The sequence below is a fragment of the Cyclopterus lumpus genome, chromosome 23 (assembly GCF_009769545.1).
Source record: "Cyclopterus lumpus isolate fCycLum1 chromosome 23, fCycLum1.pri, whole genome shotgun sequence".
Lineage (NCBI taxonomy): Eukaryota > Metazoa > Chordata > Actinopteri > Perciformes > Cyclopteridae > Cyclopterus > Cyclopterus lumpus.
The window spans coordinates 292,772-311,379 of record NC_046988.1 but is presented as its reverse complement, the minus strand read 5'-3'; the positions used below and the strand labels follow the sequence as shown (position 1 = coordinate 311,379).

The 18,608-nt window shown below is 41.7% G+C and overlaps 1 protein-coding gene across 3 annotated transcripts in view; it reads left to right on the top strand.

The window, feature by feature from the left end:
* The window catches only part of LOC117726137 (pleckstrin homology domain-containing family A member 5-like), a 195,770-nt gene extending 177,836 nt beyond the window's left edge, over nucleotides 1-17,934 (top strand). For 2 of the 3 annotated variants that reach the window (XM_034526227.1, XM_034526226.1), the window contains 11 exons: nucleotides 965-1,066; nucleotides 1,148-1,256; nucleotides 1,650-1,693; nucleotides 5,078-5,213; nucleotides 7,489-7,610; nucleotides 8,258-8,449; nucleotides 8,629-8,766; nucleotides 9,301-9,396; nucleotides 11,402-11,547; nucleotides 12,914-13,071; nucleotides 15,541-17,934. In XM_034526227.1, coding sequence (XP_034382118.1) covers nucleotides 965-1,066; nucleotides 1,148-1,256; nucleotides 1,650-1,693; nucleotides 5,078-5,213; nucleotides 7,489-7,610; nucleotides 8,258-8,449; nucleotides 8,629-8,766; nucleotides 9,301-9,396; nucleotides 11,402-11,547; nucleotides 12,914-13,071; nucleotides 15,541-15,575 — 1,278 coding nt within the window. In that variant the 3' untranslated portion in view covers nucleotides 15,576-17,934. Of the gene's footprint in view, nucleotides 1-964; nucleotides 1,067-1,147; nucleotides 1,257-1,649; nucleotides 1,694-2,517; nucleotides 2,683-5,077; nucleotides 5,214-7,488; nucleotides 7,611-8,257; nucleotides 8,450-8,628; nucleotides 8,767-9,300; nucleotides 9,397-11,401; nucleotides 11,548-12,913; nucleotides 13,072-15,540 lie in introns of all 3 variants that reach the window. The other variant, XM_034526229.1, reaches the window with a different exon arrangement.
* Nucleotides 17,935-18,608: the final 674 nt, after the last annotated feature.

Here is an 18,608-nt window from a genome sequence, read left to right as displayed (position 1 = left end):
TTCACCTTGTTCTCCTTCCAAAGCACTACGGAACACCCAACACCTCCATCCACACACACAGCTACTCTGTACACGGCAGGAGAGAGAGAAACAAGCCCTTCTTAACTGACCACTTAGTATCTGACAGAGCTAGACAGGGACAGAGGGGCGGGACAAAGACACCTGATAATAGAGTGCTCATCCTGCACTCTATTATTGGCTGGGGGTCACAGCCCCATGCGGGTGCTCTTTGCCCAGAAATGTCCCGAACACAGCCACATAAGAAGAAAAGATGAAATCCAGGCCCATGTTGGTGATGTCCGTATTTTCCGACCTGTGTGGTGCTTACTACAAGGAGAGCGAGGCTTAATGGTACATATCTCTTGTGTTTTAGCACCAATAACGTTTTATTTCAAATATCGGGTTAAGTGGGATAAATGGAAAGTATGGATTCAGGTAGAAGAATTCCTTTTGCCAAGTAGATGTTTGGGCACATGCACAAACCCGCACCCACACACACACACACACATTACATGTCATTTAGCTGACGCTTTTATCCAAAGCGACTTACAACCATGTTACATTCATACACTGTAGAACAGCTACAGGGAACAATTCAAGGTTAAGTGTCTTGCTCAAGGACACATCGACTAGGGCGGGGATTGAACCACCAACCCCCTGATTAAAAGACAGACCTGCTAACCACTGACCCACAGTCGCCCCCCTCCCCCCCACATACATACATACATACATACATACATACATACATACATACATACATACATACATACATACATACATACATACATACATACATACATACATACATCAATACATACATACACATAAACATACACACATATACACACACACACACAACACACAACACACACATACATACATACACACACAAACACGAGCACATAAACGTACACACACACACACACAGTCCAATGACTCCTGTTGGCTGGTGTCCTGGTTCCAGGAGTTGGAGCGTTCCTGGAGGGAGTACGACAGGATGGGGGCAGATGTCACTCTGGCCAAGTCCAACCTGCTGGAGCAGCTGGAGGCCCTGGGCAGCCCACAGGTAACACACACACACACTCACACACACCTTTAGGGATGTTAAAGCTTTTAACAGCATATATATCTGTGTGCGTGTCCTCAGACAGAACCTCCTAGCCAGCGGCACATCCAGATCCAGAAGGAGCTTTGGAGGATCCAGGACGTGATGGAGGCTCTGGACAAAAATAAGCCACAGCGGAGCACAGACAGCAGTGAGTCACCAGTAACACTTAAAGGAGCAGTGTGTAAGATTTAATGGCATCTAGTTGTGAGGTTGCAGATTGCATCTGGCTTAATACCCCTCCACTCACCCCTCCCTTCCCTAGTGTGTAGAGAACTACAGTGGCCTTCAGGTAACGTAACAACATGAAACAATAGTTTCAGGTGATTATGCACGAATGGAAACATAGTTAGGAATAATCGATTAGATTTCTGGCAATAAATCCCCCTAAATCCTAAACACTGTTCCTTTAAGTAACATTCTCAGATTAATTTCATATTTATCTGATGAGTTACATTCCATAAGCATGTGACTACTAATACTTTTTCCGATGTCTTTTATCATAGAATATATTAAAGTTCTTCTCTCCATATTCTCTTACCAGGTTTACCTGGCTCCAAACCGCTCTCCAGTCTACAGAAGAATGAGGTAAGGCAGCGCCCAGCACACACAGCACACCACTCTCAGCTTTCAAATCTTAATTAAGCCTTAAAAGTCCTTTTGGAGACAGAATGAGTCTGTGATTTTGGTATGGAAAGCAACCAACATCAAGGGCTGAGCAGGTATCTGAGACGCCTGCTGCAGGCTAACTCCAGAGTTAGCATGAAGCACATGGCCAGTAGCTAATGAAATAGTAGTTTGCTCAAGTGCCAATAAAAGATGAGATTTAACTTGCACCATTGCAAAGAGTGCAGTCACTGAGACATCGACATGCAGTTGAGCCTTCCATTGATTTTATTCTGACCAGGCAGCCACTGGTTTCACTTTAATTCAGCTTGATATGAATGACGTACCTAATCTGTCAAAGGGACCTGTTTGCCAAATACAGGCAGTTGGTATTGCAGCACTTTTTATGTGTATTCCAAGATACAATCAACTTGATGATTACCTTTGTATGGTGCCCCTCATTGCCCATTAGCTATTGAGCTCAGGTAATAGCTCTGTGCTTTGCCTTACAGAAGCCAACTCTGCAGGTGTGTTCAGGCTGAACACAAAGCCAATTCTAGTTGTGCGTTATCGGTGCAAGTTTGACCGCTGATCTTTGTGTTTGTGTTTGGTCCAGCCACAGACATGCAGACATTAATCTCTGCAGCTGCCTTCATCTTTCAGATCATTGGTCTGGTTTTACAGCTCAGAACATAAGCCGGCAGCTGTTGGTACAGTCCAGTCAGAGCATATGATTTCCTAAGAATGAGACCATCTGTGTTAACTGTCAACAGGCAGTGACGCTGCTGCCCCTCAGTCCTCTCAAGGAGGGCGACAGCGTGCCCCCCCGCCCGCCCCTCCCCCAGTACTACGACTCATCAGAGCGCCCCCCTCACGTGCCCCCCCACCAATCACACCCCGGCGGCCGCCTGCCCCCCCACATGCACCGCCCCGAGGATCGCAAGGCCGGTGCCAGGAACGGAGTGCACAGCGTAAGAACCGCTGAGAACCTTCATGCCCTCCCATGTCTGCTCCCCCCGTCCACATCTTTGCTTCACTGTGATTCTGTGGGCTCACAAGCATTTGTACATCCATGTATATCATTTTCACATCTCCAATCCACCCTGAAGGCTGACTTGATACACTAAGGAGACTCATTCCTTAACAAGTGCCATTTTGGATACCTGCGATTCATTTCAGTGTTGTTTTGCTTTTTACCCCTTCAATCCATGCTCCATCCAGCCATCACTGTCATGATCAGACCCATTCTGGATTCTACGTGGATTTATTTGCGGAATTCCATTCATATGAGGGTGATGTTGTACACTTGTGTTTTAAGTGTCTTGCCTTAGTGTGCTCATTCAAAAATACTTTGTATAGCACCAGAGAACTCCCATTTATGCCTCTACTATTGCAATGGCACTTATTGGTGCTATAAAAAAGCATCCATCCATTATCTGTAAACGCGTATGCTATTCAGGGTTATAAATAACCAATGTAAGGGATTTGTTTTTTAAGTCATGCTATTTCATAAATAAATGCTGAAATACGACTTTTGCATGTAAATCTATGAGTTTATTTATTGTAAATATAACCTTTTCAGGAATTCTCAAAAATGTTAAGTTACAGCTATTATAGCTGTAACTTAATAGCTGTAACTGATAAAATATCATACATTTCTATGTAAAATTACGACTATCTCATAAAGATGTTTCTCATGCAATGTCAAGATTTATTTTCCCCATACATTGGTCCTAATTGGTCATGAACTCACAGTAAATTTTGGATTTGTACCTCCTAATATTAACAGCATTAAGAAATTAAAGCTGAAAACAGTCAGGATCGGGCCCTCACACCTTCCCGCCTGTCAGGCTCACCGGTGTGCAGATTGGACAATGTTGGACATTTTACAACTTCCTGTTCCAATGAGAATTGCCAGAATGGCTTCCACGGCAGGATCGTGAAGGTCTGTGGATTGTCCTGACCAAACTTGAGGTAGATCTAGTGAATTCTGTAGGCGGACTTCTTTAGGACTGCCTAAGATTGCACATGGAAGTAAATGGCTTACTTCCTGTTGGGTTTATGGTTGACTTCCAAGCGACGTTTTATACATATCCACATGTTCATACACCAACCAATTTCTATACAGCCACGTGCAAGTAGAAGGTTGGGCTCTTGACTCTGGAAAATGTTAGGGGGTGTTATTAAACCAATTTGCCCCACCAGAGCCAAATCAAATATGTATGTTCACCAAATGTGAGGCATGTGCACAATTTCAAGCACCCCAAAGATGCACTCAAAGACTACAAATATAAAGCTTACTAATAATCTATTCAATTTAAATAATTCAATTCAGTTTATTTAGTAGAGCCCAAAATCACAAATTACCCTCAGAGGGCTTTACAATCTGTACACATACGACATCACTGACTTTTGACCTCACATCGGATCAGGAAAAACTTCCAATAAATAGAAAATACCCTTTCACAGGGAAAAAAGGGAAGAAACCTTAAGGAGAGCAACAGAGGAGGATCCCTCTCCCCGGATGGACAGATGAATAGATGTCATGTGACCAGATGAACAGCATTACAGAGTTACAACACATTCAATGAACATGACAGAAATTATGAATAATCAGTAGTAGGCATGGACCACGATCCAGACCTCCACAATCCATGAAACAGAAGGAGGAAGAGAAGCTTCACAGACTGGCTGCTTGTTGGTGCTCGTGCCCTAATGATCCACATCAACAGTGTGAAAGAGCGTCTGTACTCATTCAATACATTATACTTCCATACAGATCTAGTGTGGCAACCAAAGAACCCCTGCTTTTTCTCAAAGTTCACACATTGTGTGCGTGTGCGTGCGTGCGTGCGTGTGCACAAAAAAACACACATAAAACTAAACTTTATTATATTGTGGGATACATTTAGGGCCCAACATTATTGAATAAATAAGTTTGAACTTGTCATTCCTTTGTGTCCAAGATCATTTCAGCAGTTGGAACTGATTTGACTAATAATTTGATCTGTTATTTTGATTTACTGCTAAAAGAGGGTGAGGGGAGCAGAGCAGGAGGAGGAAGTGAAGACGGGGAAATAGTGATGATGAGCGGAAAGAGAGGACAGCAGGACTTACATGTCTTCTGGTGTCCAGTGTAACAAGACCTTCACTTTCCCAGAGTCCTCTTTCCTTCTGGCTATTACCTAAACATACACAACACACAGGCATGAGACACTGCTCTGCTGCAGAATGACGTGAATTATATGTGTGTGTGTGTGTGTGTGTGTGTGTGTGTGTGTGTGTGTGTGTGTGTGCGCGTGCGCGTGCGTGTACGCATGCGTGTGCGTGCATGTATTCTGACCCTGATAAATCTCTCCCTCACAGCAAGCTCCAGACTACCGGCTGTATAAGAGCGAGCCTGAGCTGACCACGGTGAAGGAGGAAGGAGATGAGGCCAACAGTGAAGACAAGGACAAGCCAGAGAGCTCTGCTGAGAGTAAGGACACTTCAGCTTCAAAAGGTAGCTCCAGACTCATGTAAATGCACATACATGTAGGCAATGTTGGAAATGCTGCTGATATTCAGTACAGTGAGTTTAATATATTGTTATGCTCCACAAACTCCCTTTATTAGTTTAGAAGCCACAACAGATAATGATATGTTTGTATTTCTAATCATTTATTTGATTCTGCCAACATAAATAGTTCCGCAAGTGGACTGTTGCTAAGCAACACATGCACATGTTCCCGTTTGATCGACAGTACATTGTTCCATTGTTCCTTGGTCTCCGGCTTTCAGACTATGTTTCGCAACTCATTATGAATCACAATACACAACATGTTTATATAAAAATATCCACTCACTGCCATGAGGTCCCAGAAGGTTTCTCCATGCCAGTGGCTCTCATGCTGTGGTGTGTGTACGAAGTGTGCCTCTTTGCACATCCTGGGTAACATCAGGGACAGCTGTTCTACTCCCAGGCTACAAAGCAACTGTTACTGAAGTATCCAGCGTTGTTCCTTCCCATCGTCGTACATTCCAGATCAGTTAAGGGTTAATGTAGTTCCCCGTTATTCTAGTGCCTGTAAAGCGCAGCAGGGGCATAATAAATATAGACAGTGCGGTTGCATTGGGTCCCGTGGCGAGGAGAGGGTGTTAGCCTTAATAACTTATTAGACTGTAAAATCAAACACATTGGTGTGTGTGTGTGTGTGCTTCATAACTAGTAACTAGTGTGCACTGAGGCCCCTACGTCACTGAAATGCTGAAATGGATTGATACGTGTAGTTAACATTCCCAGTGCTGTTGTACTGTTGATGTAGTTACAGCACTTATGGAACGCCTCCTCAAATGTAATTATTTGGTCAGAACTAACTGTTGTAAAAGGCCATTTTGAGTAACACGACGTTCACTGTCGACCAGTAGCAACATCTACAGTCCAGTGATGGGCATCATTATTTTTGGGGAGTTTTTCCTGATCCGATGTGAGGTCAAAGGTCAGGGATGTCGTATGTGTACAGATTGTAAAGCCCTCTGAGGATAATTTGTAATTTGTGATATTGGGCTATACAAAATAAACTGAATTGAATTGAAATTATGGTATAAGAAGAAAAACTGTATGTATGGTTAAAAAAGCCCAGGAGACCTTATAAACATCTAAACATCATTTTGAAGATACTTCTGAAATGTTGAATCACTTGTAAAAAAGTACATCTTTAAAGATCAAAATTGAGGAAAGGAAATCTCAATCTGCTTACTGACGGACAATATCAGCCTTTTTCTTTTGCTCTAGTTGGTCAAAAAACAAATCATACAGCTGATAATAAATCTAAGTTTTCAAAATAATAACAGTGAGCTTCTTTCCACAACTGGGTTTGTTGGCTCTTTTAAAAAAAGAAGCTTGATTTACAGAGAAATTCAACATAATTATGAACAAACACAGTTTTGCACTTTTTTTCTTTTGGATTGCTACTCCCTCAGGTAACTTGGGCCCAGACAAGCGTTGGAAGAACTGACTTATGCTGGCTCAGAATTTTGTTTTGCTTGCTTTGCTTGTTTTGTTTGTTTCTGAACTTCTGGAGGTTTCCAGACTCTCCAGAGGTTCCTTGCCACAAGTCCAAAGTTGTCATGATCCAAAGTCAAAATTGCAACAATTATGAGAACAAGACCCAGGATGAACAATACTTGAATTAAAAAGTGGTGCAGTCACAGCTGTTGTATGGCATGGTACCATAGTAGGATTCTGAAAATATCAAATGGCTCACTTGGAATCCATGTACCCCTTTGCATAAGACTATGAATCATTAAATACATGCCATTTTAATTCTCAGAGAGCAGACACTATATGGATTTCTCTAAGCTTATCAGTGTGATGTCTGAGTTGACGCTTCACATTATCTTATTTTAGAGATGTATATGTATGTGTTATGTATTATATATATAGATAGATAGATAGATAGATAGATAGATAGATAGATAGATAGATAGATAGATAGATAGATAGATAGATAGATAGATAGTATTGTTTTCTTATTGTATTTGTAGCAGTGAAATTAAAGTTGATCCTTTCTTCTGTTACTGCACGGAAACACTTCTAAAACTATTTCTAAATGACACGGTTCTGATCAACAGCAATGATGTCCCTGAATGTCTCGTGTGTTTGTTAACAACATGTCTTGTACCTTTTGTGAAATGAAGCACGCTGAATGTTCTGCCACAACATGAGCAATTAGCCTGATGGCAGTGTGCGTTTGCTATTGTGGAAGTGACAGTGTTCCCTGCCATCTCTCCAACAGTGCCTCTCTACCCAGTGGGCATAATTTCTCCGAGGACCAAATCTCCCATGAGCCCCCCAGAGTCCTCCACCATTGCCTCCTATGTCACCCTGAGGAAGACCAAGAAGCCTGAATCCAGATCTGTAGGTTTTACACTCAGCATCAACAGAGACAAAATATCCTTTAGATAAAATGAACCGATTCCAGCTCAACAAATGTGGCAGAAAAGCTGTTGTGTAGAATGTTTGTGTGGGAGAACATTCCGTTGAGTCAGAGATCTTTAGATGTTGGATCTGCTTGACCAAGAAGAGCAGAAGAGCTTGCTTTCTTCACATCTCAGTTCTTGTTCAATTCTGTCTGGTCTTCTGGGTTGATTTAGAATTTCAACTTTATATTCCTTAATATGTCACTCCAGTTGTTGTGGTTGAGGTTTCTTCTCCAGTTAATCTGGTTGTGCTGCAGCTGGTGAAATCCTAAATATCTCCAGTAATAACACATAAACTCACAACATGCAGCATTCAACCATAGAAACAGGGGTGAAACCATAAGGCTGAAATGGAAACAATAAACAAAACCTTAACTGGAGCAGGAAGAGACATAATAGGAGTCTAGTACCACGCTGAGTGCAGACAAAACATCTCCTGCTCAGATCTTTCATATTAAACACCTTCCAGTGCCTCAAAGATCATAATCCCTCCCTTTCCTAGTTCTAATGTGAAACATGTTCAGAAGTTGAGTTTTATTGACAGTAGACTAGAAAAGAAGTAACACTGATTCTTGTCTTGTCCAGGACCGACCGAGGAGTGCAGTGGATCAGACAGGGTTTGGGGAGAGAGAGGTGGGTAGAACGAGAATGAGTGTGGAGGAGCAGTTGGAGAGGATAAGGAGGAACCAGCAGGCCTCCTCGCTCCGAGAGAAGAAGAGAGAAACCCCATCCCGCTCGCCCTCCTTTAGCAAAGACAACCCTTTAAATATCCACCAGGTGATGTCACACACACATACACACACATACACACACATATATATATAATCTTTACTATACTGTTTTTCAGCTTAGAAACTAGCTCTTGTGCTTACCTTTTCCTTGGGCCTTGAATTCTGTCAAATATGTGTGTGTGTGTGTGTGTGTGTGTGTGTGTGTGTGTGTGTGTGTGTGAGCAGAGCCGGGTCCAGGCAGAGGGGGCCTGTGCAGACCCTGTGGAGCTGGAGGCAGCTCTGCAGCAGCTGGAGGTGGCTCACATGGAGCAGAACAGGGCGGCTGCTGAGGCTGTAGAGACTCACACAGAACGTGCACCTCAGGTTCGTAGGATTTTGTTTTTTTTCAGTAACGCTGTCCTGACAACCAGTTTTCATCAAAAACAAATGCAAACTTATAAAATACTCAAATGAAAAACAAAGTGCATTTTACACGGTAATAGTAATACTATTTTTCATATACTTTGTCTTTTTCATAATTGTTGTGGATTAGATATGGGTTGGTTATAAAATGACATTACATGTCATTTAGCGACTTACAATAAGTGCATTCAACCATGAGTACAAACTCAGAACAACAAGAATCGAGAAAGTAACATTTCTTCAAGAAAGCCAAACATCAAAGTGCTATAATTAAGTGCTACTCAAAGTGCTGCATTTCTTTTTCGTTCTTTCTTTTTATTCAAGGTATAGTCGAAAAAAGATGTGTTTTTAGTTTGCGGTGGAAGATGTAGAGACTTTCTGCTGTCCTGATGTCACTGGGGAGCTTGTTCCACCATTTCTAATGATGAATATGGTGCACATTTCTAATGATGACTGTACAAACAGATTATGACAATATTTGGTTTCAATCTGTAGGAGGTGCAGAGAGTGGAGGAGGTGCAGCGTGAAAGGGACGTGACCCTGCAGAGTGTGAGGGAGCCGCAGGCTGAAGCCAACAGCACAGACCATGAGGTACTGCCAGGGTGGACCATGGGAGTGTCACTTCCTGTAACAGCTTCTATTCCTTTTCACGTTTGCTTTCCCTAGAAAGTTAAAAATGTAATTAATTGACAAGCAGTTAAAGGATAAGTCTAGTGCTATTCGGTATCTTCACTTATTATCAACAAATCCCATAAAAGAGCAAAGTGTTGAACCCTTTTAGGGTCTTTAACAAAGCTCCTTCAGTGATTGCACTGCACAAATATCTGTTATGATCAGTGAAGTGTAATGTTAAGGTAATTGGTTTGTGACTAAACATGTTAATGATATCGAGGGGCAGTTTGGGGTGACTACTGCTGCTCTGGGATTCAAGTAGAATGTTGTCAATGTCCTTGTTCTGGCAGTAAACGGTGTGGACATTAAACGACAAAATAAGTGAGAACATATTAGTCAAGAGCAGCATCCAACAGACAAATGACAGCTCATAAACATCCCAAACAGACGTTCGGCATACTAGTCATTTGAAATGAATATGTATTCATAGGTCTGCTGGAGGGGGCACACAGCTTCACCATGCACAGCTCTCTTTGCTAAATTCAGCGTCTGCCACACAGCACAGGCGGTAACTTCTGGGTGTAGTCTGGGCCAAGTTGGCTTCAGGATTCAGTCTGGATTGATAGCAGGGTCTGGGCTACTTTCCACCCTAGGTCCTGTAGGATGGGCTTTGTTTGCTGATGGTGCAGCGGGATCAGAAACGATGACCTGTGGTTTTGGAGCAGACAGTCGCTGTACTCTGGAGGCCCTTGTTGGTTTTGATGGTCATAGAGTTGAACCGACAGATGAATGAGAAGGTTATTGTGCTTTCCCATGAAGCAGTTGCACAATCTAGCGAGGATATTCCTCCCTATCCAAAAGATGTGTAGCTTGCTCAGGAAATACTGATGCTGTTGATGATCACCTCTGTGTGACCTTCAAAACGCAGTTTGTTATCGATGACAGAGCCCAGGTTTGTACTAGCATACAGCTTCCACTGGCTTCCCATGAATTAGAGCTGCATTCCTCACCTCTCCATGCTCGGTGAAGTCCACAATCGTCTTCTTGGTCTTGGTGCATTCAGCTGTCACACCATTCCACAAACTCACAAAGGACAAGGACAAGCCAGTGATCGTGAGTGGGGCCAGAGAGCCAGGAAATGAGAACCATCTCTAATTAGGATGAACATCAGGGGTGAGAGGACATAGCCCTGGGGGGAGCCAGTGGATATGTGCTCGAGTTTGGAGAGCCTTCTGTTGACCAGCACCCTTTATCCAAGAAGTACATGATCCACATCATTATGCATGATTTTGGTACAATGGATGGAGTAACAGAGACAGGAGCTCTATGTCAGGCTCACACATAGTCTCATGGATGATGTCTGTGGAGCAGCAGCGCCTGTTGATATATATATATATATATATATATATATATATATATATATATATATATATATATATATATATATATATAGATAACATAAACAGACAGGAAACACTGAAACCATAAATATCAACAACTATGCTAACATCCTCCTTGGTGTCCTGCAGCCATGGAGCCCTAGACTGTACACACAACCACCATTCTATAGCAGGCAGAAAAACATCTTATTTTATTACTTATTTATTCAGTCATGTGTTGTTTGAACATTCAACCACCTACTCATATATTTTCTGATGTGACTTATTTCCTCATATATTTTTTTGTTCTCACTTAATTTATTTACTCATCCACTAACTGACCTCTGTTGTCAGACATCAAATATACTGACATCATTCATTGTTTGTCAATATCCATTTCAATTTCTCTGTCGTGATCATTATTTCTTTGTTTCAATTTTGTTTTTAATAGCATGACATGACAGCCCATGAAGTCTTCACTTTGTCTTAACATCACTCAACGCACAATCCTCACTATTTTAAAGAGGAGCTCTGTATGTGATTTCCAGCACATCGCGGGCCGAACTCTCCACTTTCTAATTCAAACGTGTTTGTGTGTGTTTCAGCTGTGTGAAAGCCAGAGGGTGGTGATTCTGGACCTGGGCACACAGCCTCAGCATGTGGAGATTATAAACCTTCAGCCTTTTGAGGATGAAGAAAGCAGAGAGCAAGATCTGACCAGCTCGCCCACAAACACCACCACTGAAAACAGGTGTGTGTGTGTGTGTGTGTGTGTGTGTGTCTGTCTGTGTGTCTGTGTGTGCGTGTGTCTGTGCGTCTGTGTGTGCGTGCGTGTGTGTGTGTGTGTGTGTCTGTGTGTGTGTGTGTGTGTGTGTCTGTGTGTGTGTGTGTGTGTGTCTGTGTGTGTGTCTGTGTGTGTGTGTGTGTGTGTCTGTGTGTGTGTGTGTGTCTGTGTGTGTGTCTGTGTGTGTGTGTGTGTGTCTGTGTGTCTGTGTCTGTGTGCGTGTGTCTGTGTGTGTGTCTGTGTGTGTGTGTGTGTGTGTCTGTGTGTGTGTGTGTGTGTGTCTGTGTGTGTGTCTGTGTGTGTGTGTGTGTGTCTGTGTGTCTGTGTCTGTGTGCGTGTGTCTGTGTGTGTGTCTGTGTGTGTGTGTCTGTGTGTGTCTGTGTGTGTGTGTGTGTGCGTGTGTGTGTGTGTCTGTGTGTGTGTGTGTGCGTGCGTGCGTACATGCGTCACCATTAGGTCCCAAATGTCTCATGACCCTCATCAAATATTGATGTCACCTGCAGGTATCGGTTCGTAGGGCTGTACCAGTTTGGATATTCTTGCACTCAGCCACATGCAGAATACATAGTATGATGTTAGCACAGCGAGTTGATTCATTGGCATCAGTATTGAGTCATCACCGTAGAAGTCGTGATGTTGTCCATCATCCCCATGCAGGACACTCACCCCCGGTGTGTGAAGGAGAGGTACCGCAGGTCCTTCCTTCCTGCTGCTGTCAGGCTGCACAACCAGCTCTGCTCCCAGTAGACCACAAAATACTTAACACTAATCCTTTGCTGCTGTAGATCCGTAAATGTCCCCGCTGCGGGACTAATAAAGGATTATCTTGTCAAGTGTCATCCACATAAGGACTGTTGTGTCCTTATGATCTCCTTGTGTGTTTAGTTGTGAAACAAATAAACAGAATATCCAGAGTGAATATTTACTATCTGTCTGTCCTGTCCTGTACTGTACTGATGCTGCTGTACAGAGCAGCATCAGTACAGTTGGCTATGAACAGGCTGGTTATTTACAGACATGATACCTTGTGATTTAATGCATTCAAATATGCATAGATATACAGATGAGCAATATCAGGCCACAGTGTTGGGTCAATGATTCATGTGAATTCGGGAAGACAGTTCTGACGGATCAACCTTTATTCATAGGTTCATGCAACGTCCTAATATTAGACATGTCTATAAAACAAAATGATGTCAAAATTAAAATCCAGACATTGCCATCTATGGTATCTTTTGTTTTCTATAACCCAAAAAGGATAGAGTAACAGCCCCTCAAAATGTCTGTGCACATCCTTGCAGAGTGTGACCCGTTCTGCTTCTGCTGATTGTAGCTTCCGGACTCCAGAGCCCGAAACACCAAGCCCAGAGCCAAGGGACGAGGAACCAGACGCAACGCAACAAACCACCAGAGAGGAGAGGCTGGATTCTTCCAACCAGCTGACCACAGACGACAAGAAAACTAACAACAACAACAACAACATGTTGGCTTGTAAGTGACCTTCAAAGTTGTATCTTATATAATCAGTGCCGTAACGGAAACACATGAGGCCCCCCTGCAGAATAACACCCCCCCCCCCCCCCCCCCCATATGTAAGGGATAATGTATTGTCCAGCGGTCATTATCCAAAGATAAACGAACAGGACCCAAGCTTTTCTTTTGAGGGAAATTTATTCAATCAGAAAAAACAGCTCAAACAGAGAACAAATGTATTCCAACAGAAACAAAACATATGCTAGGGCCTATCAAACAGCTCAAATAGAACATATGTTACAACAACATAACAAATATGCCTACATATAGTCGATACACCGGTAGGCTACTTTCTACAGGTTTGAATTTGAATACACATGATTTTATCAAATCTGTGTGCAAAGTCTTTAACCACGCTCTTTACATCTAAACTGATGTTTATTCTCTATGCTAAGGATGGCCACACCTGACAGCCTCTCTTGTGACATGGAGCTTCTGAGATATGTTTTGATCAGTTTTAGCTTGGAAAATGACCTTTCTTACTTAACGGTTACTTTTATTATTTTGTACAGAGCCGTTGTCTTCTCAAAAGGGTTGCAGTGTTGGACAACGTGAAATGAAGTTAAACAACGATGTGGTTGTGGAGATAATTAAGGAAACGTGTCCGATAATGGGGGCAGGGGGTATAGTGAGAGCATAGGTTTAATAAGGTTAATGTATTTTCAAGCACAACACATAGACAGAGCAGTACAGCTGTCAAAGTATAACGTTAGCTACGTGGTAATGTTAGCTATAGCAAACAGTACAATACCCGTCTCTTCTGGCAGATGAGTGCATCCTTCACCAGCTGGTCGAAAAAGACTTGTAATTTTGGGAAGTTTGGCATTTAATTCAGAAATGTTCTGTTTTGAATGCCGCTTTTGGGCACCACTTTTAAATGTGCGTTTCATTTTTCCTCAAGAGAAATTTCCTCGTAGTTCTCCCAGAATGCACCGCGGCCCAACAATAACGAGGCGAGGCGAGGCCCCCCGTCACTGCGAGGCCCCCCCGCGGGCCTGTATATCATGTCTCCCATGTTTAAAGGGCCTCAGCATTTCTAGTCTTCCAACTGCTTTAACACATAATTTCATCATTCTCACACATTCATACACTGATGGCAAAGCCTTTGGGAGCAATTTGGGAATAAGTGTCATTTGCAGACCTATGTCTGCACATGACACTTAAGAAGAGCTGGGAATCGAACCGCCAATCTTCTGAGAGACAACCCACTCCACAGTTCCCAGTGTGTGTTGTTAAACAAGCTTTGCAGTGCATGCTTTTAGTTCCTGGTTCACATTTAGGTAAACACTTTAGTGCTGTTAGCACCATTAGCTAGCTACGAGCCGCGGTACAGGGGCCGCCATGTTGAGAGCCAATGAGAAGCAATTGAAATGCTCCCAATCTCGAATTCTGCACCTTTAAAGACGCTCTGACATAATAGCCTGATGTGGTCTGCCAAAATACATTGCAGTGCTGTAGAGATTTAGGTGGCAGTGATCATATTTTCCGCAATATTTATGGGATAATGACATGAAGAAGAGTTATCATCCTGTGATTACACATGTGGGGTTTAATTTGGGCATAATACATAATAAATAAGTAGAATACAATAGAAGATATTTTAAAATAATATATCAGACATTGTAGAATTTGAAAAATTATTTGTTCCCAAACATTTTTGATGGGCCAAGTACAGAAAAAGAAATTGAGTTACGGGTTGTGGAATGACAAGCCTCTATAAAATCTTATTCTAGCCTCAATTATAGCACTGCTGAAGTCACATGAGAAAGCTTTGAGGTGTTTATTCACACACGTGGTACAACATTGACTATATTACATGACTCCCATAGACATCTTCACTCCATCTGATGCCAAATGATTTCTACATCAGGCTGTACAGTTGTGTAGTGTAGCCCTGCTCATCTACGTTGTACAATAGATGTCATGTGTACAGAATGAACAACGTTACAGAGTTACAACACATTACATGAATATGCAGAAATGATTCATATAATGAGTAGTAGGCATGATGAAAAAGTTACAACTACCAAAAATAACCGCAATAGTGGATATAGTAGAATAATAACAATAGGTCCTCGACCGACTTCGTCTGGTCTCGGGCCCTAATAAAAGCAGTAATGGTATTGGCAACTAGCAACAACGATGATAATAGCAGTAGGTGTGGGGTAGGACCAGGATCCAGATGAAACCACGATCCATGTGAGGAGAGAAAGCACAAAGACTTCGGAAAAAGAGCAAAGTGATCACCATTGAAATGATAAAGGCACCTACCAATGACAAAGTAGTACAAAATGTAAATCATTATGAGTGTGATCTTTAGTGTATTTTATCTCTGCTTCTATCACTGTTGTAGCAGACACTACTGTTTTGTTTTTGCACTAATAAAAAACAGAAAAGAAACATTCTCCCTTTCTTGTCCTTCTGCAGCACAGACATTCACCCTGGTGAGCAGTGACACGTGAGCGACGCCAGCCTCGACATCCACACTGGCATCCCGTAAAGCCTAAATGTAGCCTGCCTGCACAGAGCATGGGCCACGGCTTTCTGCCTTTACAACAGGACTACTTTGATACTACTGGTACATGCCCACAAAGAGACTGAGACTGAGAGGATGACAGCCCTGCTAACGGACTCCACACAGAAGGGCCGTCATCACTTCCAGACAGAAAGAAAGGCAGATTAACTTTAACTTTAGCACCTGCTAGATCTTTCCATACTGATATGTCCCTGAGCAAAACACTAATTCTATGGAGTCAAATTTGGTAGTTGTCTGTTGCACTGGTCATCTTATCAGAAAAGCTCAACTTCTTTAAAAAAAGATTGTTTTTAACATTTGTATTATCTGTTTGTCCTGTAGAGGGGGTCACTAATCTTTCTGAGACTGAGAGCTACTTGAAGGGTAGGGAGCGAGATGGAGGGCTCTTTTTCACATTTGTCAATGTGTTTCCACCGTGGCATTTTTGCCAGCTGAACATGCCATCCGCTCTTCTCACAATCCCCAGCTGGGAGCGTTTCAGAAGCAAGAGTTTTTTCAACTGAGGGCTTTGGTTGCATCTGGTTGAGGTAAAAATGTCAGCACAAGGTAGAGCACTTGCTCTGGATGAAGGGAAGGCTGAAGAACGTATGGGAGAGAAGACAAGATGTTGTGGGTGAGGAAACATCTAGTATAGTATAGATATATAATATTGAGTACCCTTGCTTGGTTGAAACACTGAAGTTGTAATGAGCCCGGTACACAAAAACCACAGACATACGTTAGTGGTATTTGCCCCGCCTTTCCTCCTCTGTTTGGATGGTTTGGTCAAGTGACAGGGAATTGTATCCAAAAGGTAAAAGGTTTGTATCTATCAATTGGGCAAAGAAAAAAAAAAGAATAGATCATCCCGTCAGTGGAAACGATTTGACTGAAACACTTTAGTGGCGACTTTTTTAAATGATTGGCTCCCCACGGGCATAGCAGCTGGATTGATTCAAATAGCTGTGGCAGACAAGCGTGAGATGGACAATTGGAAAACACGTCTAAATACCAGTGAGAACACATTTAAAGCTCCAGCAACCCAGGTCCAAACTTACATTCCCATCCAGAAAGGGATACATACTCTGTGTCTGTGCGCATACATTTCTTACTGGAACAATTCACACCAATGCCTCACCACAACACTGCATTTCAATCGTGACACGATTAATTGTACAAATAGAGATTACACTTTTTTTTTTTAAAGTGAAGTGTTAGTTTTCTGTTTTTCTTTCTTTCCCTTCTTGTGTTGTTGTTGATTGGCCATACTTTTATTGCTATAAAGATACAAAATCAAACCTTTTCATAATCGTGACTGTATGTACGACTTATTTTGGGGGTAATAAAGCTCCATAGATTTGTGTTGCCAACCACATACACACATTCATACACAGAACATTTGATACCTTACTAAGTATTAGTCATCTTAACATAATAATTCTTAGACTATTGTACTGATCTGGAGGAGGGGATATTTGTACTGTTTCCGAGTTGTTGGAGGTGAGTGTACAGCTTGAGAAGTCTCACCGCAGATGGGCTAAGCACCCAATCTCAACACACATGCAATTCAATTCAATTTCAATTCAGTTTATTTTGTATAGCCCGATATCACAAATTACAAATTTGCCTCAGAGGGCTTTACAATGCAGTGCTTTACTTTAACTCCAAAGTGACCACAGATGCTCTTGGATTTTAACCTGCTCTGATTTTGATTATTTGAGTCATTTGAGACTCCCTTATCACTATATTTTCATTTTGCACCTGCAACATAACATATTGTCCTTCATTGGATATACACATATAAATATATAAAAAGTACATATATGAACATAAAGCAGATTTTTACTTTTACAACAAGGTGCCACTTCATGCTGCTGATTTTTTTGGACAGAGATAAGTATTTAGCAGAAGTTGTGATTATTAATGAAGGCCGTCTGAATCTCCTGAAGTCTGTTGACGACACATACAGTATGTGAATGTCTTGGATTTCCAGTCTGCTTTTTCCGTTATGTCTCTTACTGTTTTTCTCTTTCATTACTTATATACATGACACAGATCAGATATTTTGCGTTTGATTCTGTCATAGGTGGTGAAGAATTGGGGAATAGCACATGTAAGAAGCAATAAGTTGGACTATGGAGCTCCAGGACATAAAATAAATTTAAAATAGATGTATAAAATGTAAAAAAAAAAAATTACAATAAAACAAGATAGCATAATTTATCTACACACTAAAAAGAAGAAGAGTGAATATTATAACTATAAGAGGTATTAATATTATTAGGGTCAATATGCAAAAGGTTCATAGCCCATCTGTTTTATATCATGTGAAATAAATGTTGATGTTCCTAAAATATGTCTGTTTTTTTGTTTGTTTATATTTTGTCTGCAAATCATCTTTTGCTTTTCAGGTCTATTTCTCTGATTTCAAAGTCAAATTGTATTTACATCACAGGTTTCATTGAAAGAGGTAGACATAGTAGAAAAGTAAGAAGATAACATCATACATAATCGAAAGATATATACTTATTCATCTAGCAAAACTATCCAACATGTAATGTATTTGTTGTAAAAAAGTAAGTGAACCTACTGAAATCAATTAATTTAAAGGGATAATTGGAGTTGGTGTTTCAATCAATTGGATGACAATGTGAGTTTAGCAGTCCCCATTAAATTAATCAAACCTTTACTATTAAAGTCTGGTCAACACCACACCGGTTTGTGGAAATGTGCCATACCTCAAAAGCTGTTGATGGTTACCAGGCTGGACATGCTACAAAACCATATCTAAAGAGGTTGGCCTCCGCCAAATACACGGTCGGGCACAAATGGAGAAGATTCAACCCTGTTGTTACTCTTATCAGAAAAAATCCCTCCACGAGCAATGGTGGTAACATCTCAGAAATGTATTGCATTTCTTGCTGATGTCAATCTTCCTGAGTCCACCATTGATTCAATTAAATGCATTTTGTATATCCTA